The sequence below is a fragment of the Gasterosteus aculeatus genome, chromosome 1 (assembly GCF_964276395.1).
Source record: "Gasterosteus aculeatus chromosome 1, fGasAcu3.hap1.1, whole genome shotgun sequence".
Lineage (NCBI taxonomy): Eukaryota > Metazoa > Chordata > Actinopteri > Perciformes > Gasterosteidae > Gasterosteus > Gasterosteus aculeatus.
Genome location: NC_135688.1, coordinates 18,162,459 through 18,189,260, shown reverse-complemented (window position 1 = coordinate 18,189,260; position 26,802 = coordinate 18,162,459). Strand labels below are relative to the sequence as shown.

Here is a 26,802-nt window from a genome sequence, read left to right as displayed (position 1 = left end):
TACAAATAAGACAATGAACAAGGATTATATATATATATATATATATATATATATATATATATATATATATATATATATATATATATATATAGTTATAGTAAAAATAAGATATTTAATGTAAAGTTCATTTTCTATCAATTCATAATTTCATGAATAAAAATAAGACAAAGACAGAGTGTTTTTGAGGAGATGCCTGGGATGTTGGTTTTAATAACTTAGAAAACATTCATGTTACAGCAATACTACAGTAACGGTACAACAGAGAAATGGAAGGAGCCACATTCACCTCCAGTAGTTTGAATGCAGATTAACATTTTAAAATCAACAGATTCTGCCACAAGTGCCGAACGCAGATGCACGCCGGGGTCAGCGGAACGCTTTGTTTTTTGGGGAGGGGCATCAACCTGATATCCCCTTACTGCCAACAGCAGCCGGGAGATTCATCTTGTTTCAAAACATTTCTAGAGGCTTTTTTTTTTTTTTACTATCATTGATATACAAATGCAGTCAGATCCCAATGAGAAAAGACGTGTGTTGCCTCCAAAGGGGAGTCCATCTCATACATGATATTAAACCCTTGTGATGATCAAGATACTGCATTAAGAACAATATCCAGAAAAGCTTGTTCAAAATCTAGACACAAGCGTTACATGAGATCCTAACCTCTAAAAAGCCTTTCATGGTGAATCAGATGACCAACACAGCTGCACAACTTCAGGAAAGCACCCAAAAGAACATTTAGTCGCCTACATTTATTGTAGCCTGGGGGGGGGGGGGGGGACTATGGACCAGTTATTCCAGCTAGTTACATCTTATTTGACGCTTTGGCAAACTGAGAAGTTCTGTTCTTGTGACCCAAAACTAGTTTCTAATGCTGACTTTTATGCAACAAAAAAAAATCAACCGATAAATCTCTGAATAGTTTTTTCTCCACAACGTCCTCAAGGCTAAATGTAAACCAATAATATAATGTGAGGTCAAGACTAGATTATTTTTCCTTTTAACCGTTATGGTGTTCATTAAGGTTATCGCAAAGGATACATTTGTCGACTTTAAATTTCAGAGCATAATCTAATAAACCAGATCACCGACGAACACCTCTATGAGCTGTCAGTCTTTTTACAGATTATATGATCGCTACACGAAGGCAACGGTAATAAACTGCCGACTCACTAAAAAACGCCATGGAACAAGAAGTACAAAAAATGTATTCCTAGAATCTGACTGTTTCTCTTTATGTGCATCACAAGTTTCACGTCAACCTTTAAAAATTGTTTTATATTTCACCGACAAGATGTTATGTTACAAAATATACTTTGACATATTTCCCAAATTAGTCGGATGTCCATCTGACACGTGAACCATAAAACTATTTCTAAAAAGGGAGTCACACTAAAATGATCTTCACTGTATAAAAGTAAATGTTTTTCACATTGAGTTTGTGTCAGAATTCTTTTCACATCTTAAGATGAAGAAAAAAGAAAAAATATTTTCAAGGGCTGGATGAGATTCCCTCAGAGCTGCAGACTGATCTGGATTCATCAAACTGATCCGTCACATTGGAATTCAGATTAAAAAGGAATTCAACTTCTAGCCTTGAAGAAAAAAAAAATCTGAGAAAATAAAAAGGCCTCTTGATAAATATTTAGTTTAATTTAGAATCGTGTAAATAATATGAATAATCTCACTTTTCATTTTGTCTTTTCTGCTTCAGTTTAGTTATTTTTGTTGATGACTTCCCCATCTATACATTGATAAAACTAGAAATATATTCAATTTATTGCTAGCAGGGACATTAAGGATATCACATCATTTTGATAAATGTAATTTAAAAATGCTGAACTACACAGAATCAAGCTGAATGTGAGGATTTAAAAAAAAGAAAGAAGACAAAAGCACAGTGCAGATGTAACGCAGAGGCCACTGATGGATCCCTTCATGTTGCTGTAAGGACAAGTGAGTCGCTGGGTGAATGTGGTTTATTGCTCGCTTTGGAGCACTCAAGCTTCCACCTAGAAAGTTTGACAAATCCAGAATCAACAGTTTAAACACTTAAACAAAATAAAGAACTTTTTTTTATTTACTGACAAAGAAATAAAAGATCTGCAAGGATTTATCAGTAACTTTGGAGTCTGCGTCTAAAATGGGGAATCATTAGCTATTCAAAGTGACCGGGTGATGGATCTGCGACCAGTAAATGTAACCTACAAATTCCTTTGCTTCCAGGGTGAAAGAAGCTCTACCCGTGAGCAGTCCTGGTCATTCTCCTGGGGAACAAACTCCACGCTGGTCTGACTCCACACAAAGAAAAATGAAAAGAATCAACGGCCGCAGGAATGTGAAAACGAAACAAATCAGTCAAAAAAGAAACCTCACCGGTCCACACATCACTCACAGCAGCATCTCTCCTCCCTCCTTCATATAGAAAATAGAACACTATATTTTACAAGAAGACAGAGAGAACAGAACATCTAGTATCTTACAGGGAAACGGCGCACAGGCAAAGTATGTACAGCAGACAGGGTCTCCACACCTGGGCCGAATGAGGGAAATGTCTGAAACCGAACACCTGGACCCAAAATGTGGGCTGAGCTCTTTGAAGGGAGCGGTCACGCGCTTGGTAGTGGGCTGGCATGATAACCCGTACTCAGGGTTTCACGTACAGTAGGTGGAGTCTGGAGAAACAGTGAGGGTGAACCGCTAAGGACGGATTTAACCTCGAGTACACAGAGACTCCGTCAGTGGGTTGGATGGTGTTGAGTCACACAGACTAACCAACCAGTGGAGGTCGACCTGCGTCTCCGGTTTCCCGTGAGGTCAAATTCATGTTTTTGTCAACAGTCTTGTGAATTTGAAGAGATAATCAATAACAGCTTCAGTCCCCTTTCGTAAAGGACCATCTCACCACTGGGAATATATCCTCAGTATGGCGCCAACTTGTTCTTGTGGTGTCTAAAATACATTTGGCCCCATCCACAGCGTTCTTTGCTCCTGTGCTGCTTCTCTTAACTCCATCTACTGTAGTAATACACTGTATAATGGGAAAAACTCACACATTCCCACTATCTCTTTAATGTTAAATGAACGTTCTGATGATGTCATCGGTGATTCATTTGAAATTTGACACCAACTAAGTCTGGATCCTCTGAAGTCTGCATTTACAAGACCAAACATTCCACACGGGCTGAATCTGGAGCAGCAAACGGGGCGTAAACAGTATATTTAAAATGGCTGCATCCAATGTTTGTTACCCTTATTGATTACCTGTTGATTTAATGGATTAATTGTCTGCAAAACTGGGGCCTCTTTGGGAGACAAACACTCCTAAATACTGTAATACTTCTCATATTTTGTTCAAACAGTGTCCATCCTTTTGAGGATATCGTAGTTATTAAGCTTTTTGTCAGCTGTTTGGGAGGAGCCTGACTCTGGAGCCCCGGGGCCACTTTACACCATCAGTTCACATGGGTCATGATTGGATGTCCAGGATTACATAGAATTAGCATTTCGCTGTGAGGAGCGATTCACCCAGATCACACAGAGACGTGTCGCCAGAAAAGCACGGCCCACAAAAACAACATTGTTCTCTCATTTTAAAGCTTGGCAGTCTTAAAACGTGCATTCGCTCTACTGACCAATAGGGGGCGACTCCTGTGGCTACTTAGAAGTCACTGAACATGAACTTCTCTCTAGTTTGAACTCTTCTTCAATACAGACTGATAAGCAGTAAACCATGTAGCGCAAAATACACCATTCAGGGGCGGCTTTAGGGCGGGGCTACAGTCACTGACGGATCGCTGCAGCTACCAGTGACGTATATTGCGTATCTACGCCACCGTTATGTTCAAGTGTTGCAAAAACAACATGCATGGAATCAGCGACTTTAAACAAGCACTTTTTAACTGCAGTCTAGGAGTCGGGCCCCAGAGTTTCCCTCGCGGTGCATACAAATTAGTGACGCGTCTTTGTGTGATCAGACCCTAAGGACACTGGGTACTTCTTCCAGTAGAGCCACACAACGTTGGAAACAACATTGTCCGCACCAAAAACACGCTACCATACCACAGTATCGGGTACCAGGATTAATACAAATCTATCAGGATGCAAAGATTCTACGAGGGAAAGCTTTAGCTTTTTTTGTCGTCGTAGCGATGGGCTTTGGCGTCGCCCACCATCAGGTCAGATGATCGTAGGTGTTCGGTTGGACACTGACACCCTCCTCGGCTTTGGGTTGTTAAGTGCTATTAGAGTGACCAAGTGCTCCAGATTCCTGTGACCAAGTCAGCTCCGAAACCACATGGGACGAATCCAGCGCCATCCTTGCGGGGGCGTCCACTGAAACACTGACGTCCTGAAGCCGGGGGCCTTTTTCTAATGGATTTTTTTGGTCCTGCCGGCTGGTTTTGTTCAGTGTGGATGTGTAGCTCGTGAGTTTTGTGGCTATGAGGTCACAGTGTGTGACCGTGGAGAGCGCTCTCAACACAAAACAACAACAAGGAGGAAAAGCAAGACGGAGAAGGAGCGGGAGCTGGGGGGAGCCCGTTTTTCAAAAAGGTGGTTTGGTGAAAAGGCCCGAAAGTTACAAAAGAGAAAAGAAAAAGACAAGAAGCGAGCGTTATTCCCACTAACGCAGCCATCACGACCGCGGACTGTTCTGGGCAGAGTTTAACGAGTCTGTGTGGCCCTCCTCCTCCACCTCGTCCTTCTCCTCTGGATTTGAGGGGCCATTGTGCCTCCCACCCCCGTCTGATCCCGCACCGTCCCCGGGCTCAGCGGGACTCCCGTCCCCGGGCTTTGCCGGGCCCCTGGAGGTCCGATGTCTGTTCGACGGAGACAGGCTGCGGCCCCTCCCCTTCTCCTGGGTGTCGCTGTCGGACCTCTTCTCCACCGCTGAACACATTGGTGCCTTCTCCGGCCTCCCGCCCTCCTCCTCCTCCTCCTCATCTTCCTCCTCATCGTCATCGGAGTCGATGCGGTTCAGTCTTTTGCGGACGGGGCGATCCTCTTCTGACGACGACGTTGTCGAGTCGGAGTCGTCTTCCGACGACTCCGACTCGTCGTCCGTTGAAGGCCGCCTCTTCTTCAGCATCTGGGCGAGGCGCTTACGGCGCTGCAGCGACAAGATCTCTCTCCTCTTCCCCCTGCCCATGTTCTCCGCGTCCTCCTCCTCCCTCTGCGGCCTCCTTAACCTCCTCGCCTTGTCTTTGTCCCTCCCCTCCAGGCGTGTCTTTTTGAGCAGACTCCCTTGCTCGCGCTCCTCCTCGCCGTGTCTCCTTCGCTTTTGTCTCACTCGGTTTCGCCGGAGGTCTTCCTCCTCTCTTCTCCTCTTTTTCCCTCTTCTCCTCTGGCCATCTTCCTCCTCATCTTCATAATCATCGTCTTCCTCCGTCTCCCGGGTAGAAGGCGACGCTAAGAGAAAAAAGAAAAGAAAGGGGAAGGGTTTAAATGAGCAGCGGGAGTCGATTCATCACACAGGAACAGGAACCAGTTCAAGCGAACGGGGTCGGTGTGGCTCGGAGACGACCGACCATCGCTGTAGTCGCTGGAGAGGTGGTCCTTGCGAGGTCTGCCGCGGCCTTTGACCTTGAAATTCTTGGTGGAGGCCCGGGAGTTGTCCGACGATTCGGACGTCTCGCGGTAGTTGACCTGCTGGCGCTGGCCGCGCCTCAATCCCCGCCTCTTCTTATCGGCGTCGCTGTCGCTCATGTCGCTGTACTGATCTGAGCCTGCGGAGGACAAGGGACCGTTTACACATTATTTGATCACTCCGATTTACTCGTTGGGTCTTGTTTAACCTAAATGGATCATAAAGACGCAGTTTACTTGGCGAGAGGTGTGATATCTTGTTCGGTCAAGGTATTGTATAACTGTATAAGTTGTTTCAGGAGCTTCATCTCCATCAACTGCGATGCTCAGGATTTCATCTCGCCACTTACCTATTTCTTCGTCGCTCTCCTCCTCCTCCTCCTCCTCCTCAGAGGAGCGTCTCCGCCGCCGCCTCGGCCGCTTCCTGTCCCTGCGTTTCTTGATGCCGGGTCGCTGCTTGGGCAACCCTCTCACCGCTCGCGCGGAGCGGGACCCACTTTCTACACTGCCCGCCTCTTCGTCTTCCACCTCGTCATCATCAGGACCTGACGCGGCAAAATCTTCATCCTCTGAGCTTTAAGGGGCGGGAGAGGAGCGTTGAGCTCGAAGGAAGCAAAAGCTTTTCCTAAAATGACAGTGAGAGTGTGTGTGTTACCTGTTGCTGAGCATGAACTCGTCTTCGCTCTCTGCCGCCGTGCTGTCACTCTCCAGGTCGTTCAGTCTCCGTCTCTTCCTGTTCCTGGCAGAGTCCGCCTGGCTTCTGATTGGCCGCTGGCTCCCCTTTGCCCCTTCCTCCGAAAGGATGGCGGCGATGTCTCGGCCTTGTCCTGCTCCTGCATTGGAGCGTTTCAGGGACACTTAGGCAAGGTAACAGAGACGCCCTGAACATGCCTCCAACAGCCACGGCATCGCAGATCATGACCAAATACTGGACCAATCTTTAGACTTTCTGTTATCAAAGTTGAAATTATTACAATATTGTTGGATTGTTGGACTACAACTGCTCCGTACAAACGTTCTCTGACATGCCCTACAGGCAGCTGGCCTGCCATTGATTTAAATGTAGCTAGACAGAGGATGCTGGAAAATGACTAAATGACAAAGCTTGCCTTTGGCATTTTACCACATGACGCCGACTGGTGTTAAGCCGGCTCAGTGGAATAACTAATTCAAACTAAAACCAGGTCGTCTATGGAAGAATGTTCAGAATATAGACACAGAGTGGTTCAACTCTTTCAAACATGGATGTGTTCATTAACTTACTGAGCTGCGATCTCGGGGCAGAATAAAATTATGATGAAATAAAAAAATAAAATTAAGATTGAGGTTGCAACAAGGAATCAATAAAACAATTATTAAAAGAAAAACTGTTTTTACGTTACGTTTACACTTATTGATGGATCTCTGTGCACCCGGCAGTAATTTTTATAAATGATTAGGTCCCTTAAAACCAAAATATAAAATATATATCTTTTTGTGTTAGTCCATTTGTTTTTAATTATTATTTTAAAAGCTCAGGAATGTTCAAGGAGTAACCTGTTCACTTTCTGATATACTGTTTTTTTTATAACGGTTTGGAAACTAATGTTTTTTTTGTTTGAATCCAATTCATTGATTAATCGAGAAATTAATTAACAGATTAATCAATTATTAAAAGAATCGTTAATTGCAGTCCTAATTAAGACTAAGTTATTAAACAGAGTGACATCTCACCTCCACAGATGTCTCTGATGTCCTCCTCGATCGCCTCATCAATGGCATCGTCAAAGTCATCAAACCTGCAACACAGACGCACAGACGCACAGATACATTTATTGCTTCCGTCAAGGATTTGATGGTTTTTATTGCGAGACCTTTAGCCCCTTCTAGGCCACACCGACCTGTAGCTGATGTTCTTCCTGGTTCTGGTTGATCTCCTCCCGAGATTCTTGCTCTTTTTGGGATCTTTCTTCTTCGTTGACTTCTCCTCTTCTGGCTGATCTCCCTCCTAAAAAAACATTTCAGACTAAATATGAGCCAACATTCATTAGATAGCCCAGATGTTAAGTTGAGACTGTCTAAGAGCTGATGAACAATAACTTGATGGAGTAGGAAGCATTTTTTATAAAAATGTGCCCATTTGTAATATACACACACACATCAAACTCTTTTACTCACAGGGATGATGTTCTCCACACTGATTCCCACGTACACCAGCCGCTCCCTCCTGCAGAGACGGGGAGAGAGGAGGGTCAATCCACATTGTTATGACTGGATCACTGTGTGTCTGTGTGTGTGTGTGTGCGTGTGCGTGTGCGTGCACCTCCTCTCTGCTCGCTCTCTTTTCTTCAGAGCACTGTCCAGGTTCTGCAGCTGCTCCTCCAGTTTCTCACACAGCAGCTTCTGAACCCACAAAAGCAAAAACACACATGTTGGAAAACAACTCTCAACATTCAGCTCGCAGCACTGAAACACAAAGCTTACATGCTGGCAGGGGGGACAGAACCACTCTCCATCTGGAATCAACATGACTGGCGGCCGCAGACAGGCAGTGTGGTATCCGCTGTCACAAGAGTCACACAGCAGGATCTGAGGAGACGGGCGCAGATCAGACACGGTGAGATGGAGACAACTGAGCCTTCATGCCGGCTGGAACTTCTGAACAGAGGATCACTGGATTGATGGGTCACTTAATTGTAGGAGCTTTTAGTGGCACATTTACATTGTGGTGTGAACGTTGAACATGGAGACACAAATACACTTTAGGCTTCAGCATCACTGCATGCCGAGGTGTTAAGATTTCCCCCTCATTTAAAGCACAGGGCCAAAATAAGAAAGAGCCCCGGAGCAAAAGAACCCAAATACTTTGTTTGTATAGGTGGATGGTTTTACCAGTTCGGGGTGGTTGGGCAGGCCACAGTGACTGCAGGCGTCCTCGCTGGGAATCTCGCCCGATTTGAACGATTCCTCTGAGTCTCTCTCTCCCTCGCTCTCCCCCTCGCCCCCTTTCCTCCCCCAGCCTTCTGCCTCCTCCCCCTCGGTCAGTTTGCGTCTCTTTGTGCGGATGTTGGACCATCGGGGGCGCCGATGCCTCCGTTTACCCTGAGAGTGAGAGAGAGCGACAAACAGGGAGCGAGAGAGAGACACAGAGACAGACGGAAAGATTGAAAGAGAGGAAGAGACAGAGATGACCGGACAATAAAAAAATAAATGAAAAGAGGACAGTTGCATTTATTCTCACTGGGAGAGACGAGAAAAACTACCTTCTGTTTTCTTATTTGGCCGACAGCTTCTGTTTTTCCATCATTCTTGGCAGTTGAACTCTGTTCCTCTTCATCCTCCTCCTCTTCATCATCTTCTTCCTCCTCCTCCTCCCCCCTCGCTCTGCCGAGCAGCGTCTGTTTTTTTTGCGGCTTCTTTCCCCCGCTGTCAGCCGCCTTGGAGCTCGGCCTGCAGGTTGGCAAAGCAGATCTTCAAGAAAGGAGGCAGAGACGGGTCTGAATATATAGTCAGAATACAACAGGCGGACATGTACACACTTCATTTGGACTCTTCCCACACACTTACCGGCAAATCCTCGCAGATCTCCTCAGCAGCCTCCCGTCGTCGTTCACCTCCTGCTCCCGCTCCTTCTGCTCTTCCTTCCCCCCCTTCCCCTTTAACTTGTTTCTCCGGTGAGGGGGGATCTTGATCTTTAACCGGATTCCTTCTTTCTGGAGCTCAGAGGAGGCTTCCTCTAGGGGACCCTGCCTCTCCGCCGATCCGAGCCCAGCCTCCTTCACCTTCGCCGGGGCAGCCAGCCCCCCGTTTACCCCGTCTCCACGGTGGTCCTTTGTATCCAGCTGGTCGGCTTGCAGAAGCAGAGCAGTGCTCTCAGATTCCGCCTCTGACTTTCCTAAAGTGCTATTATTCTTTTTATGGTCATCTGTAGCTCCTTCCCCTGCTAAAGGGTGTCCACAAACCGCACTTGTCCTCTTGTCCCCGTCGTCCTCCTTCTGTTCTCGAGTGTCAGTCCCCCGGTCTGACGGCTCCGCTGTCGTCTCCTCCCCCGGGTCTCCTGCCGCCTGTTGTTTGGGGTCCTCTTGGCACATAGACAGTGAGGACAGGCTAATGGAAACTACTTTTCCCCCTACAGCGTCGGGGAGCGGATCAGATTTTAAGGGTGGCGGTGGCGGTAGTTTTTCAGCCATTTGAGCGTCGCTGGCTGCTCCGGCCGCCCCCCCCTCCACAGCTCCCTTCCTCACCAGCACCGACTGCCGGCTGACTTCCCTCTCGTCCTGCTCGGCGGCGGGCTCCCGCTGGTCTAAACCGGGCCCGTTTTGTTCTTGCTGCTCGGCGCCGGGGGCTCTGTGGCGCTCAGATGGGCTGCGGATGACCCCCACGTGACTAACGACGCCAACTTGACCTATGACCCCTATCACGCCATTTTGTCCCTCCTTGTGCAGCAAGGGGAGAAACGCTCCCCCGTTGCTCAGTTCCTGCCTCGACGCGGTGACCAACGGCTGCTGAGGAGGCGGCTGTGAGGTGGTCAGACCACCAGGGGGCGCCAACGGGCCGGGCAACTTGCCCTCTTTGCTCGCGTCCTTGGTCTGGATCACTGATGGGTTGCAAACAATAATACTGCTGTTGTTGTTGTTGTTACTGTTGTTGAGGTGGTTGCCGTGGTAGCTCTCCGCGATCTTAAGCTCCCTCTTCTTCAGTGGTATCTTGGCCTGCTGGCTGCTCCTGACAACCGCCCGCTCCGCCTCCCCTTCTTTGATTGCCCCCGGCTTCGTGGCGGTCGCGCCCGGCGCCATGACAACCGACACAGCGTTTTTGGGGGCGTCGGGGTCCTTGGATTCCAGCTTGACGATGGTGGTGATGGTGCTCACGCGGTTGTCGAAGACGGGCGGAGATTTGCTGTCGACCTTCTCCTCTTTAACCTCGACCTCAGTGTTTGCCTGCTTGGTGGGCAGCGTCTCCTCCAGCTTCACCTCTGCCAGATGAAAAGGACCAAAAGTGTTCAACGTGTGTCTTCACATGGAGGATCAGAACCATCCGTCAGATTCTGTCATCTAGTAAAGTAACAATTGTTTGCGCTTTTCTACGGTGGCCCTGAACGGCAAATAGGAAAACACAACGACATTAACTTCTTACGGAAAGGGTTGGGCCTTATAGCAGATAGCAGAAGATGGACCCTTCTGATTGTTCTGTCTTTTAACCCTCTTGATCCGAAGCCTTTCACCGGCGACGGAAAGTGACATAGAGGATTCAAATTACCGTGACTCCTTTAACTATTTGCACAATCGGATTTTGAAGTCTGAGAAATGCCGCTTTCTAGATATTCTGTAAATCAATAAATCAGTGGCGGGACTGAGAGGCTGTGATGAGGGGGGAAGTGACGCAGCAGGAGAGCTGCAGCAGAAAGTTACGGAGAGATGGCGATGTTTCTTAAAAGTGTCCTACTAGTGTTTCAGCATTGTTTTACAATTATATTTAGGTGTTGTAAATAAAAGTAAATAGAAGGTGGGGGTGGGTGGGGGGGCGCGGACGCTACGGCCGGTGGACGCCGTGAATGCTGGGAGGTAGGAGAGGGGGTCATTTCCTGTTAAAAAGACAGACAGTCCGTCTGTCCAATCAGAAGGGTCTGTCCTCTGCTTCCAGCTATAAGGCCCTACCCTTTCCGTATGTCGTTGTGTTTTCCTATTTGCTGTTGTGCGTTCTTATTTGCTGTTGTGTTTTGCACTTTAGGGCCACCGTACTTTTTGCTTTAAATCTTATTACACACATATGAAAGGAAACCTGAAAAGCCTTTTCTATTAGAAGCTAACAGCGCTAAAGTGCTAACAGCGCTGATGGCGATGCTCAGAGAGGCTTGGACACCAAGGACACACGGAGGGGGGGTGACATTAGTCTGTTATATATTTACATTGTGAATAGTTGTTTGCTGTTGTGTTTAGGCTCTGGATACTTTAAAAATGATGAAGAATATATTCATGCTTTGGTTTATCAGTCTTCCTAAACAGTCAACTTAAATTCAACTTATTTTAAACTTTACTGGCAGAAAAAGAGAGAGAGAGAACATTTCACACCAATTTTAGTGACATTTTATTAGCTTCCAGTATCTTTAAGTTGGTTTTAAAGCTCTTAATTTGTTGGGCCAAGAAGGTTCTTTCATATCAGAGGCTCTGCCGTTTTATAACCCTTCACAAGCTCTCAGATCCTCTACTGCTTCTGGGATTTAAAAACAGCTATACACAAAACTAAGCTTTCTAATTGCTCCAAAACTATTGAGTACCTGACCAAAAGCTATAGGAGACGTCATTCTTCAATATATTTTATACATTTGCCGCTTTTGTTTTTTCCCCCACTTAAAATTACTATGAATTCCATGTCTTATAAGAAAAATACTCTATGAATAAATACCACTGTGACGGTATTACGGATTTAATTAAGGGAACTTTCCTTATGACACACGAGTGCACAAGCAGGAAAACCAGTCATTTCCTTATCTCCTTCCTCCTTGTACCTTGTGTCAGTGGCTCCTCCTCCTTAACAGGATGGACTGTCGGTCTGTCGGTGCGTTGCTCAGCGGTCCTGCTGGGTTCGGTGACTCCAATGGCTTCATCCACTAGTCGGCAAAACGCACACGGACACAAAACAGTGTTGTTGTGAATTTGTTTTTTTGAGTATGCTTTAAGTTCCTCTCTTTAACATAATTGATCTAGTCCTGTTTTTTTTAATTTTTTTTACTGTCCATACACTTTATTACTACTGCAGGGTGACAGTGGCACAATGTGATAAGTGACATTAGAGACATTTCAGTTTTTCGATTTCAGATTGTTTGATTACTTTATTACCGTTTCGAATTTAGCTTGGCCTTAAATTAATCAGTTCCATTGTACAGCTCCTAGGACCCGGCATACCTTCATCTTTCTGTGTAGGGCTGCTGCTTCTGGAACCATACAGGTTCTGGTTCGGATCCGCATCCGGATTCTGTTTTCCTTCAACCTGAGACTTCAACAGCTCCAGAGCCTCGGCCAGGTCATTACGAGTCCTGGGAAGACAAGTTTGGATAAGTGACCCATAAGTGACTCAAAACCCATCCAGTAAGAACAGACAATTCATCATTCCAAAGAAGTGATGTGACCAGAGTACTTTTTGTACTGAGGCTGTATGATGTGCTTCTACCTGCACGTGTGTATTTTGGACAACATAAAAAAGTCAAAGCAGTGTTGTGACTTTAAAAGAGAGCGAAGATGACGGCTTCCATTACCTGTAGGATTGCAATGTCTTGTGAAAATATTCTAAATGTCGCAAACAAAATCAACTAAAAGATTTTTTGGAGTTTCTAAAACACATTGATCTGCTTGTCCTGTTCCTGTCTTTGCTCCTGTGCCGTCTGATTCTCCAAACTCAATCTATTATTATGTAATACACGGCCTACGGAGACCTCATGCAACCTCCACTTCAACCAATCTAAATGATCCCCCGAAGACAAGGTTGGCCAGTAAATTTGCAACGTGCACAGAACCAAACTAAATGACTTTTTTTTTTAAGTTTCAAAGAAAAATAAGATTGACATTTGACAAGAACTACACCTGTTGCCACACTTCAAGAGGCGCGTCTCCAACCGAACACTCGTACCTGACGATGCAGTTCCAAGTTGATCCGTCCAGATCGTCCTGCTCCTCGGTGTACAGCCGGATGTTCTGCTCGTGGTCCAGCTGGAGCCAGTACATCAGGCCCTGCTGGTCCCGACCGACGGGCTGCAGACGCATCTTCTCCGGCTCCTCCTCGTTGATCGCCGTCTTGAACTTAAGGTTGTCATCGAACTGACACTCGCAGAGATACTGGAACAGGAACGGTTGAAATGTGGGCAGAGAAAGAGGGGATGGTTAATGGGGTTGATGCAGTCTTTCAGGTGCACTTAGGACGTGGAGTAAAAGCAGAGCGCGTCGTACTTTGAGGATGCAGGACTTGCACTCCATGGACATCCCCATGTAGCCCTCCTGTTCCAGCTCCCACGCCCAGGTGCCGTTCAGCTCCTGGCAAACCTACCGGAAACAGAGATTGCATGTTGACACTGCATACCGGGTTGTTTGCACAGGTTTTCCGCCTCAAAGCTGATGATCGGTTTATTATTATTATTTCATCCGTCTCCTCCATCTGTTGAGCTGAACAGAAGAAGAGCCCGACACTTGTTGTGGGAATATCATTCTACTTAAATGTACTTATTATGTTTTGTTCATTTTGCCAGCAGTGTTTGCAAACAATGAACCTTACAGAAAAAAAGGCTGCAGCGAAGCCGGATGTGGGTCTGTAAGTGGCGGAGCTGATGGAGGTTCTGGTGAACTTGTAACTGCATCCACACTAAAGAACACAGTTCACTTGAGCGCTGACAGGGAGAAGTGTCTCTGAACTCCACCCCGGGACAGCTGGACCTACTAATGGCTCAACCTCTTTGGTCAGCCTCGTTTAATCATGTCAAGTGCAGTCAAAGCGGAATCTGAAGCTAAACACATTACAAACACAAACAACACGCGACACACACACACACACACACACACACACACACACACACACCTCACCTTAGCCAGGTATTTTTCCCAGCGGTCAGTAGTCACAGACCTCCCCAGTTTTCTGAGCAGCTTCACATGGAGCTCCACCAGCGGTTTGGGAACTGCAACATGGATGATTAAACACATTAACTCTTCATGAAGTGCCACAACTAATATTTATGCCGCTATAAGAAACTATTGTCTAACAAATCATGACTTGACCGGTACGCCTTTTCAATTCAAACAGTAGTATTTTATTTCACATTTTTTTCTAGGCAGATGTTGAACACTGGCAAGAGAGATAGCGAGAGATAACGAGATAAACAATTAAAACAGACAACTGTTTAGCAGTGTGCAATGTATTTCCGGAGTCATTTTTTAAAACCGTATCTGTAGTGGAAGATTAGTAAAAAAAGCACCGGGGTTGTACCAGCTTCCAAGTGATCCATAGTGTTCACTCAGGTGCTTGGAAAACAAAAGTTTACTAAAAAAACTGTAAAAGCAAACCAGCCGTGGACGAAAAGCTACTCAAAATAAAATTGCGGCTCGTCTTCATGGGACTCATTACAGTCTGTAAACATCAAACACCAGCCACGTGTGATTGCTTATTCTCTCAATTGTCAATTATGAAGAACAGCTAAAATGAATGCCAAAGTTGTTTAAGTGATCGTTCACCACTCATATGTATTTGTGTGCCATTTCAGAATGACAATTTAATGCCTCTACAAGTAGAAATCTGTGTCGTAGGGGAATGTTCGATAAAACGTTATTCTACAACTTCAAATTTCAAAGATAATAATATCAATCTTGAAAAATGATTTATTATTAATAAGATGAGATGTCAGATTTTGAAGGTATCAGATAGACATGTTTCAGAGAAAATATAAAATGCATGAGATATTTTCCAGCTTGGTGTGATTGCAGAATGCATGATTCATTCTGCAATCACATTCTGCATCAAACACTCGTCTTTTCATTCCTTCACACGGCGCTTTTCCACCCTGAGGAAGCGTTGTGTTTGTGTGTGTTCCTTCATTTTAATCTAGATGTAACAGAACGTTAATAGTTGTGTCAGGATTAATAATAACTGTCATGATACTATTGCTCTGCCTTAAAAATGCAATCCTATTTGCATCGGTGACCACACTAATAAATAAAAATGAACCGTGGAACATAACCGAACTCAAATAAAAGGTAAACTTGTTCTAACGAGTCTGACGTGAGACCTTAACGGGTTCTGGGGAAATCCTGTTCTTTGCTGCATGGCACTCCATACTTTCTTCTACGTTTACTTATTTATTTTTACAGCAACACGGACCAATACAACGCAGTTAATGACGCTTAAATCTGAAATGTCAGAGAACTATCGTATTACATCCATCGGCAGCAGAGACATTAGCTTCATCCTACACAACGCGAAGGTAGAGAGGCTAACAGAAGCAGCATACCTAACGGGATCACAAAACAACCGGGCTGTCGACAAAGACTGGAGCCACGGTTCGCAAAGCGACACACACGACATTTGTAAATAATCTCTTTCTGACCCCCCATAACGTGATGAAACAGCTGCCGTGGTCTGTGCTGTACTTTGACTAAAAGTTGTATAGTCCATGCTAACCAGCTAGCCGGGAGCCGGAGTCGCTACTGCGCATGCGCGAATTTGACAGTACCCTCTACCAACGGCTGAAAAAAAATAACATCCCTTGTTTTTAGCTAACATCAGTCGATCCGCTTGGACAGCCGTCTATAACGCGGATCGAAGGGAGACAACGATCGCCGCTGTGAGCACGCGGTCGACACAAACACGGGGGGCACCGATCTCCTTCCAGACCCCGACTTGGCTGCGAGGCAAGGCCGGTGAAAAATTACACCTGACAAGGCTCCGGAGCTAGCTGGTTGGCTGTGTGTGGTCACTAGGCAGTGCTGCATCATGGCTCCCCCACCAAGTTTAGCGTGATCGGATCGATACCGGCATTGACAACACTATCGACGATCTGTCACTGAGCCCAACTTAACTCCGACTGTGTAACGTTAGCGAGACACATTTTTACTCCCATATGTACCCCCCCCCCCCCCCCTTCCCCAACTTCAGGGGACTAGTATTGAGTTAGCGGTCTACATTTTTCTCCGTGTCCGAATAATTCTTCAGAAACTTGGGACCAAAAAAACGCGTTTTCACTTGGAGGGGAAAGTGACGGTGAGCCGGGGCCAGAATGCGCAGCAGCCCGCTGGTCTCCCGGCTCCCCTGCCGCGGTTACCTGGACGCGCACTCAACGGTTTTGTTTTCGCATTCCTCATCACCATCATCACGATGGTGATGGTGGTGGAGCCCCTTCTCCTTCGGCTGTCGAGTGTCGCAGCTCTTCAACCACTTCTTCGCCTCACCGCCACCACCACAGCTAACTACCGAGGTCTCACCTGTCGTCTTGTCCCGCAGATACCGCTCCATCTGCGGGAAAGTCATTTCGGGCAGGTCCAGAACCGCTCCGAATCGCTCTAGGAAAGAACAGACCTCCGCGAAGCTCGGGCAGAGCGCCGGGCCGGAGCTCCTCGCCACCACCGGAGCAGCCATCTTTCCAGGCGGAGAGAAACAGGAGGGGAGGGCTCGCTGCTAGGATGCGACTGTGCGCGAATGAAATGAATGGAGGGAGTGAAGCGTCTACTGGTGTCATGCTGGACGGTACGAGAGCGCGCGGTCTCCGTGTAGCGTTTTCAAAATAAAACCACCACGGACCAGTGTGTTTGTAAAATAATGAAACGAGAGGGGAGGCTAAAGGCAGTTGAGGCTCCATAGATAACGTTTTAATCGACTTTATTACGTCAAACGGTTTCGGTTACTTTTCTCGTTTTGTTCCCGCTAGATGCACATGATATGCCTTCATTTTAGAAATACATTAACCAGTTTCCGGTATCAGCCGGCATGTTCTACAGCTCCTTGCTGCAGCCGAAATAAGTTAGGAGGACCAGGGAGGGCAGAGTGAGAAATGCCCAGAATTCAACGCGAACGAGCAAAAGCATTTCAAAATGGTTTTGTTTTATATTTCTCTAACGATCCTGGTAACGCTACCCACGCATATAAACTCTTCATCAATCCCCCACACACATTAGAGACCCAACATATGTCTGAACAGCAAACTGTCGCTGCGATGTAATTCTTGGTGACTTGTTTGATTTGTCCAGCTTGTTGTTCTTTGTAAAAGCAACGAGAGATCGGACCGCCTCAGTACCGCTGCATGCTGCGTAGACGGTCACGCTGCCCAGCAAGATGGTGCCTTTACGGGGTGTTGGGAATATCCTCCACTTTATAGACCAGCTTTTCACTCTCGATTAAGCAATTCAAACTACGGTTGACCCGTTTTCACAAATCTCCCATCATGATTTCAACTGCACAGTAAATCGGATACAAACGTTGTATTTATCAAAGTAGAATTATGTAGCGCGATATCAGAAATATATAGACACAACATGTTGATTTGTCATGTATTTTACACTTAAGTCCCTGGAGTCAATACTTTTTTTTGTTGTACTCACACGTTTCTTTGCCGACTTGTTTGGTGGTTACAAGATAAAATCCAGTGGAAGCAATAACTCCGAGAAATAACCAAATATATTTTGGGAGTGTATCATCGTGAATTTATACTAATGTTTACAAATATGTCCGTAATGTGTTGCATCGAACTGGAATTGTGATGTTGAATTTGAAATACTGGTAGCAACAACTCTGACGAAAAAAGTATGTGCTTGGCAATGACTCTGAAATGAAAGTAAGTATCTCTCATGGGCAGTGGTGGAACATGCCAGTCGGACGACCTTTACTGCCAGGACACTTACTCGAGCTACTTGTAATTCATTTAATCATTTAGTTTTTAGTCCTTTTTAGGGGTTTTTCCATCATTACTCAATTTATTTTATAGCATCTGCTTGTTCAAATCAGCTCCAACTCCACCAGCTGCATCATTAATGAGATGATCGCATGAAGAAATATAATATATTCATATTATTCTTAAATGGGCCATACTGCATAGTGACCACTTTTGTCACTTTAATTATATTTTAATACCGATACTTTTGTACCTTTAGTGCGTATTTAGTAAATACGGAAACGTTCAATCGTAACAGCGAATATGTTTCACTGTAATATTAATAGTTTTACATAAGTATAAGATGAATACTTATTTCGCCAACGTTCGCGTGTATTGAACCATAAACGAAACCGCACAGACATCAGTGTGTCTCAAACTCACGCGCTGCCTCTGAAGGCGGCGCTGAGACTGTAAAATCGCTGCCGTCGATGTGCACTTGAAGGCATCTGTTTTGTAAGGAGGGCGGAAGTAGTAGTCGGTCTTACAGTTAGAGGCTCAGTTCCAGCATCGCGGAGTGACTTGTTTTCTGAACTTCGTCTGCCACTATTTAAAACGTCTACTGGTGAACTTTGCTCCTTCAGAAGCAGCGTGTGGTTTCAGCCATGACGTTGTGTTGATAGACACACTAAAGTTGGCGGGAGCAGGTCCGTGGTTCCGTAAGTTCACTATCCGATTTTACGATGAATACAAGTGAGCGTAATACGTGAGCGCTTTGTGCTGATCGCAGATCGATCTGTGATTCTTCATTGAGAAGCTTCTACTGAAGTCAACTTTACTGGTCTTCATTCCCACGCGCACAGCTAACGTGAAATAACGCACTCCCTTAATCGAGCTTTAAAACGATGCGTTTTTAAGTTCCAGAAAGCTCCAGCGAAACTCAGGTGTCCGTTGCTGTTGCGGACCGCCGGGAGTTGTTTTTCACCCTCGGTGTTTTTTTGGGACTAATTAGCGCAAACGTTTCTCCACTTTTTATCCTCGATAAATTCACACAGCTGCCAGAGTTCGGTCCCAGCGCAGTGGCGGTTAAACACGGCCGCGGGGTTTATACGTCTTATCTTCGACGCCATCGGGCAAAGATTCATGTGAAGCCGCCGCGCGCACCAGTCACTGTCAAAACATGTCAATTTCATTCAATAACTCGGAAAATCATATATGGATGTGATTTTAATAAACCACCAAATGCAACGTGGACTAGATGATAGAATAGAATGGAATGTGTAGGATGTACATATAAGTCTATAAGTGCTAACGCGACTATTTAATGCTAGTGCACCAGATACATTGTAAATGAGGAATGGTAACGAAAATGGATACGATTTGCAATGGAATTCATAACATGTTACGAATACAAAAACATTAAGATGTAAGTATAGACAGTTATTAAAGCGGTCCCCATAAAGAAGTTGGAGCATATCCTAACCATCGTAGTGATGCTGCTTTCCTTTAGTGTGTCAGCTGCATTAGGAAGCAGAGTAGCTCAATAGGGGAAATAAGCAGCCGACTGTGGTTGTCTGCTGTACTACACCTGCCTCTTTCGTATATCACCACAGGCCTCACAAGGCCGTGATTTGTATTCAGCAATTTACATTTGCCTGACGGCCAGGAGGCAGAGGGAGCTGGAGTCATTGTCACTTTAAAGCAAAAACTCAGGTTCATAGTTATTCAACGCGTCAAAGCTGCATTTCTTGGCTGTAGAGGTCGATTTTGAAAAACAATAGGGGTGCAATATTATGCTGTCTTTTCCCACCTGACCAAAAAATAGATCCTCCTAAATAAAAATATTTAATAGTTTAATTCAAAGACAAACAACCCTATTTGTTTTCTTTTTGTGGGGCGGTTCTGAGCGGTTGGGGAGGCCCTACTATGTCCTATATTCTCAAAGGGTCCCTGACAGAAAACGTTTAGCAACCACTGCTCTATGTAATTTATAAACCAGTTTCAAAGATGCCTTACAGAACATTTGTTGTTATTCTCTTACTTTCCTATGTTGTGCGTATTTATCTTGTGTTCTGTTATTTTTTAAATAGGAAGATTAATGAAATGTTTTCTGCCTCTTCCTGCACTGATATCAATCATCCCGGGAAAGCGTTTGATCTTTTACATTGTGAAAATGAAATAATTAAAAAAAAACTGAAAGGGGTCATTTCGATATTCTACGCAGAGTGAAAATCTTCCCCCTGTACGCGTCCGCAGGTGTCATTGATGCGCCGGCGGTTCCCAGCAGAGTGGTGAGATGGCCATCGCCCATGTGGCCACCGAGTACGTGTTCAGCGACTTCCTGCTGAAGGACCCGAACCACGCGCTCTACCGCAGCGTCCGCACCGAGCTGGCCCTGGACAAGATGGTGACCTGCGTGGCGGTGGGCCTGCCCCTCCTCCTCATCTCGCTGGCCTTCGCTCAAGAGGTGTCAGTTGGTGAGTGTGTGGGTGGGGGGGCGGGGCGGAGTACAAACCTACCAAGTCCGTTTTGGGAGGGGTAACTGTAGATTCGGGTAAGGATAGTCGTGGCGGTGGTGATATTAGTCGGGAACGCTGCAGATATTCTATAATATTAAAGGATACATATCATATCATGCATAGGTGAAAACATTTAACTTGATTAATCGCATGATTGTTCTGTGATTACCGGCGATTGATCACATTATGCGCAAAATTCCATATCAAAGAAAAAAATCAGTTGAGCAGTTACAAGACAAAGTTAACTTTTAAGTCTACTTTTTCTTTTTTATCCATTACTCTGATTCACGTTTTCTTACTCCTCTGCACCGAGCCAGTTGCCAGGGCGCACAAGGTCATTTACGTTTTCGGATGATAACAACCTCTTTTCTTCTGAACGATATGACCAGCAAGAGAGCGATGCTTTGTCGACAGTTCTCCCGCACGCCGCATCCAACATGCGCCAGTGGGCTGGATCAACGCTGCTTAAGTGGTACTTAGGGCTCGTAGTACTACGAGCTTGTTGTACTTTGGGCTTGTAGTACTCCAGTGATGAGATACTTCCGATTTGCAGTGATTACAAATAGCCTACAGAAGTCGACAGATTCAAATGTCATAATAATAATAATAATAATAATATAAAATAAGTAGGGCCGGGGCAAGATAACGTGTCATTGCGTTAACTAATTAATTAATTAACCCAACTATCATTTTGTTGCGTGTTTAAGCAGTTTTGTTTAATTATTATTATTTTGAAAGTCCTTTGCTTACGGACTCTGACTACACAGACAAACTATAGGTCACAAAAGGGGGGGGGGGCATATTAATACGTTTTGACATGGGGGGTGGGGGGGGCGTCATCACACGTTTTGGGGGGCGGACTGCTACATTCTTACTTTTCTCGACTAAGAATCCAGTACAAACATTGGCTTAAAAGGTCCCTGGAGAATAAAACCCACCTGTGTCCTTAGTGCTTAGTGATAGCTAGTTAGATAACTGATAGCTAGTTGGACTAGTTATGCTCCTCCCTGATAAAAGAAACATGTTTATGCTTGTACCTGTTCAGAAAGAAAATGCATTAATAAGTTATCTTGCCTATTATAATGTTGTGATTGTGAAATGTAACTTGTTTTTTAATAACAATCTAGATTAAACGTTATTGACCTGGCGGTTGCACATGGATTTGGGTTTTATATTTTATTTGATTACATCTTAATTAAGAAACACATTTTAATGTAAGTTGAGATTTACTGTGTAAAGCAAATTCTGCTGTTTAAAAGCACCTTATTTGTTCGCCAGACACTACTTTTAAATTCATTGTTGAATGTTCATTATCGAATCATGTATTTTTATTTGTTGCCCGGAGAGAATGAAAAGTGAAACCTCCTTTACTATATTTCTTCCTCCGTTGTTTCAGGTGCTCAGATCAGCTGTTTCTCTCCGTCCAACTTCTCGTGGAAGCAGGCCGGTTATGTGGACTCGTACTGTTGGGCAACCGTACACACACACACTCTGCCGCTGTGGCTGCATAAGGTGAACACACACACACACACACACACGCTGAAACTGTGTGTGTTTATAAGTATGATGAGGTAACCATAACCTGTTTAACCTGGTCAAATGTGAGTAGTTCTCTGTATGTTGGGGTGTTTCCTGGCACGGCGCATTCTATCCACAGTAATCCAGAAGTAGTACAAGTACAAGTAATACAGTAGCCAACATTTTAATGGCCGGGCTTCCTTTTGTTGAGGATATTGCCTTAAGGCTTTGTTTGGTGTGTGTCTCTTTACACTCCTTACTAGAGAGACAAGTGTATACACACACACACACACACACACACACACACACACACACACACACACACACACACACACACACACACACACGGTAAAGTGGAAGATCACTAACAGCCTGATTTCGGGTCCAGCTCTGGACGGCTGGGGTTAAATTCAGAGGTGTCAAAAGTATTCACATTCATAACTCAAGTAGAAGTATAGATACTAGGGTTTAAAAAGACTTCTTCATGACGCGTTCACACTTTATGGGCAAATACAGAATCCCTTTGCATTCATTTCTAAAGCCTCACATTAAGGCAAGTCGCTGTGTCGTGCCAGATTGTCAGATTCACCAACAACTTTACGCAGCCGCCGTCGCTCTGATCTGCAGGTGCATCGCGGAGAAAACCAGTAGGCTGTCTGGATGGTGTATGTTTATACTTCTCATCCAACCACAACCTAATTCACTCCATCCGGATGGCACAATTTATCTGGATAGGGTTTTTTGTGTTTGTGTTTTTGAACGACGACAAGCCGGAATGAAAACAAGCCAAGATCAAACCGGAGTAACGGAACGAGGCCATTTTTAAAATGTAACGAGTAAAAAATACAGATATTTGTTTGGAAATGTAAGGAGTAGAAGTAAAAAGTTGTCTGAAAAAGAAATACTCCAGTAAAGTATAGACACCCCAAATCTCCACTTGAGTAAAGTAGTAAAGTTCAAATAAAGTATTTAAATTATATTATTGCAACTTTGGTGAAGACTCGGGCAGCTGATCGCATCCCTTCTTTAATATGATTAGCTACTTACCATCCTCCTCTACTCTCCAGTTCTTCCCCTACATTCTGCTGCTGGTGGCGGTGCTGATGTACACGCCAGCGCTGTTCTGGAGATTTTCCGCGGCGCCCCTCCTGCAGTCTGACCTGGGCTTCATCATGGAGGAGCTGGACCGGAGCTACAACCGCGCTGTCACTCTGGCCAAACGCATGGCCAACACTGACAGGTACCAGGAATCAACAAGGTTCATCTATGAAAGCCCTTCATCACCCTCCAGCCTGCTCACTCTCCCTTCCCCCCTCCCCCCCCCCCAGCGACCCCACCGACGGCTGCTTCAAGTACCCGCTGGTAGAGAAGTTTTTGATGACCAAGCGTTGCACCCGCTCGATGCTGCTGTACTACCTGCTGTGTCGCGGCCTGACTCTGGTCACCCTGCTGTGCGCCTGCATCTACCTGGGCTACTACCTCCGCCTGGCCTCCGCCACCGACGAGTTCAGCTGCCTGCTGCGTGTGGGCCTGCTGGTCTCCGACCCGAGCGTCCCAAAGGAGGTGCAGTGCAAGCTCATCGCCGTGGGAGTCTTCTCTCTGCTGAGGTGATTGGCCGTTTGGTCCCCACTGGATTTCAGGTTATTTCTTTAAAGTATTTTCATGTTAAACTTCCTGTCGTACCTCCTCTCCAGCCTCGTCAACCTGGTCCTGTTCATTGCGCTGGTTCCCGCGGTGATCTATGCCGCCGTCCGGCCCCTCTTCCGCACCGGACATGCCCGCTTCCTAGAAATCTACCAATCGCTGCCCACCGCTAGCGTCCTGCCCAACCCCACAAACCAATGGGACGATCTCTCTCTGTATCTGCTCTTCCTCGAGGAGAACATCAGCGAACTCAAGTCCTACAAATACATCAAGGTGCGGCTAGCGTGTGTTTGAGCGCCAAAGTCCCAAATCATCCTTGTTTACCATCTAGGGCACTTTAAAACAGCTTCCAAGAAACGCACGCCCCTCTACAGTGACATCAACATGCAGGTGCAATCAACAGCTACCTGTGAAACACACACCTCAAGAGTTGCGTTCCAATGTCCCGGCTGTTCTTTCTGACTGCAGGTGTTGGAGTTGTTGAAGAGACGAGGCGACTCCTGCGGAGAGGACTTTGATGCCGTGGAGCTGCTGCAGACTCTCTGCCTGGTGAAGATGGACAGCGTGGATGGGAGGAAACCCGCCGACGCTGCCGGAAAACAGGATCAAGTGAAGACAAAGGCGGCGGATTCAAAGAACAGCCACGGCCGTCCCAACTCGTCTGCAGGAGACAAAGACGGCAGGACGGGGACTGAGATGAAAGGTGAGCTCAGGCGGGGTCGTGTGAAGGATTTCTACTCTTATCGGATGAACTCGTAGTAGAGAATAGTTCTGTGTGGTGATTAATTAGTGATGGTTAGAAATTCAGTTTGATAACAACCGTAAGTGTATTATTTGGACCGAGGATAGAGACGTGAATGGATTAGTTTACCCAGAATAGGAGCTAATGATTGACAGCCCATCACAAAACACCTTCCAGTTGGGATAAAAGATGATTTGAAATAGGCAGTATTCTTGTATCTATATTGTTTTGTTGGTTTATTTGTAGGTTTGATTATTGGGGTCAAGGCTGATACCGTCGATTTCAAATTGGAATTAACGCACAAAATGTGGGGTATTTCAGAGCTCTCTCCGTTGATCAGTGAGGGAGAGGCTCTTCGTCTGCGAGCAGTGTGACGGCGATGGAGACCTGGGGGTGGGGGGGGGGGTCAGGGGTCATCACAGCATTCACAACTCCCAGCCTTTCCGTCCTCATGGAGGGATGACAAATGGGATGAAGAACGTCGTCAACGTTGTTACTTTGAATGATGTATGTTCTTTTTTTTGGTGGTAAGAGAGGCTGTGTGAGAAGCTGACACTAGTGCTGCTACAGATTTTAACAATAATTTTCTATGTTCACCTACAAACTAACATTCCACTGCTAGTGTAATGTGACCGCAGCTCTGTGCATTGTGCTTAAAACAACTGGTCGACCCGCCCGAGCAATAATGGGATGTATGATGTCATCATCTTGAAGCGTATTTGGCAGGATGTGATAGACATTTATCAGGGATATAATTTTCCTTTAGACTTTTCCTGATCTCTGGGATCACGATTCGAGGTCATCACACAGCGGATATGTTCTCTTGTCAACAAGTTGTTGAGGATTTACGTGTCCTAAAAGGGCCAATTTCCACTTTAAATGTGAAGTTGAAATGGTCAAATTTGCAGACGTGTTGTGTATTTTTATTTTTTTACATTTGTCAATATGGGGGAAATGTACTTTTATTGATTTAATATATGATTATGTCACATTTGGGTTGTGGCTGTTTAGTTTTAGAGAAGCGATTGTAATATGAGGCGTTTACACACACATGTGGTACAAATGCTGGATGCTTTTATTATAATTTTGAATGTGAGATGTATTGTTCTGTTCCCAACAAATAATGTACTTGACTTTATTTCTCAATGTCAAACATGTCACAACACATCATAGGCAATGTGATGTTGAATCATTTCGTCATGGGGTTATGTTCTCAACCTGGACGTAAAGTCGCCGTGCTCGTTTGTAAATCTCAGGGATTAAAAGCTCCTCACATGTGATCGTCTGTGTTTACAACTTCTTCCACTGCCTGTGAATACGCAATGCACCAAGGGAACATTTGAACATGTGGTCAGAACATGACTGAGGTTCACCCAGTGCTGCTCTGGGGGATTTTACATCGCAATATTTGGGTCCCATGTCTGTGCATTAAGGGGCCCTTTATTAATGTAAAGTCTGAAGAAAGTGGTGCTTAATGTGTGTTGTTTCCAGAGTTTGAATCTGCTGTTGGTCACGTTTGAGATGGCTTTTCATGATCATGCTTGGACGATTGCCTACAGTCTGAGAAATAAATACAGTATGTATGAGGTTGGGGGTTCCAGACTGATTATGAAAGATACTGGTGTCAAAACTGTCCAGCATTCCAGCCATGTCGGAAATGACAAAGGGCTATATTTGACAATGTTAAAAACAGAAAGGCCGGAATTTATACATGTACACAAACTGATAAAAACATCAGTAAAAGCTGGATCACTGCTGCAAACCTACGTTGTATCAAAAGATGGGGCCATTTCTCCACTTAAGGAGTCCCTCTGCACTTTGTATAAATACGGGGAGTTAATCGTGCCTTTTAATGCATGTGAGCATTGACAGTCAAAGTACAACTTCATGTGTGTGACTATTGCAGTCTGCATGGTCAGAGCAAATCTATAATCTACTGCCAATGTTAAAATGGTGACTAATGGATAATATATTAGCTTGACAATAAAACCATTACAAAATGATCAAACAAAAATTAATCTCAAGTATTTATTTTCTAACCTGACTGCTATTTCACGACACAAGGCCAGTGTCACTGGCAGCTGCATTCGCCAACATTTCCTGAAAAAATAATGAAATGGTTTGTGTTTAAATTGTATAAATAACATTTTATTACAGTACAGTTCATACATTAAATTGCATTCTGATTAAATAAAATATATTCACCTTGTCGAAAGACGAAAGACTTCCGGCATCATCTTTCCGGTAGGCAGACAAATGGTCTTCAACAGAATTATAATCCTAAATGAAAGAAAAAGGTTAAAATGGACATAGACCATAAAAAAGTACACAGAAAAAGTTCATTGAAAAGTGTAACTGGTTTCTACATAATCCAATAAAACACAATAACAAAAAACATTAATACATGTAGAATAAACATCATAAAACTCCATTATTATAGTCAATGTATGTTCATCATCATACTTCACAAATCA

At 45.1% G+C, this 26,802-nt stretch overlaps 2 protein-coding genes across 5 annotated transcripts; one reads left to right on the top strand and one right to left on the bottom strand.

The window, feature by feature from the left end:
- Nucleotides 1-178: 178 nt before the first annotated feature.
- rsf1a (remodeling and spacing factor 1a) lies at nt 179-16,864 on the bottom strand. 3 transcript variants are annotated; one of them, XM_040174688.2, is made up of 18 exons: nt 16,524-16,864; nt 14,136-14,227; nt 13,509-13,601; nt 13,192-13,397; nt 12,471-12,601; nt 12,074-12,175; nt 9,133-10,540; nt 8,829-9,036; nt 8,458-8,667; nt 8,050-8,154; nt 7,889-7,968; nt 7,744-7,792; nt 7,467-7,573; nt 7,300-7,364; nt 6,242-6,419; nt 5,937-6,160; nt 5,529-5,726; nt 179-5,409 (listed from the first exon to the last, which is right to left on the bottom strand). In XM_040174688.2, exons 1-18 carry the CDS (start codon nt 16,675-16,677, stop codon nt 4,637-4,639), a joined length of 4,383 nt encoding a protein of 1,460 aa, XP_040030622.2. In that variant the 5' UTR covers nt 16,678-16,864; the 3' UTR covers nt 179-4,636. The 3 variants fall into 3 exon arrangements, with proteins under 3 accessions (XP_040030622.2, XP_040030630.2, XP_040030638.2); XM_040174696.2 differs by having other exon boundaries at nt 8,829-9,015; XM_040174704.2 differs by lacking the exon at nt 16,524-16,864 and adding an exon at nt 15,554-16,009.
- Nucleotides 16,865-18,209: 1,345 nt separating this feature from the next.
- LOC120818017 (pannexin-1) lies at nt 18,210-25,608 on the top strand. 2 transcript variants are annotated; one of them, XM_040174756.2, is made up of 8 exons: nt 18,210-18,624; nt 20,162-20,382; nt 21,821-21,936; nt 23,010-23,182; nt 23,271-23,549; nt 23,637-23,859; nt 24,055-24,289; nt 24,650-25,608. In XM_040174756.2, the coding sequence occupies exons 2-8, from the start codon at nt 20,202-20,204 to the stop codon at nt 24,700-24,702; spliced, it is 1,260 nt and encodes a 419-aa protein (XP_040030690.2). In that variant the 5' UTR covers nt 18,210-18,624; nt 20,162-20,201; the 3' UTR covers nt 24,703-25,608. The 2 variants fall into 2 exon arrangements, with proteins under 2 accessions (XP_040030690.2, XP_077942892.1); XM_078086766.1 differs by having other exon boundaries at nt 18,309-18,612.
- Nucleotides 25,609-26,802: the final 1,194 nt, after the last annotated feature.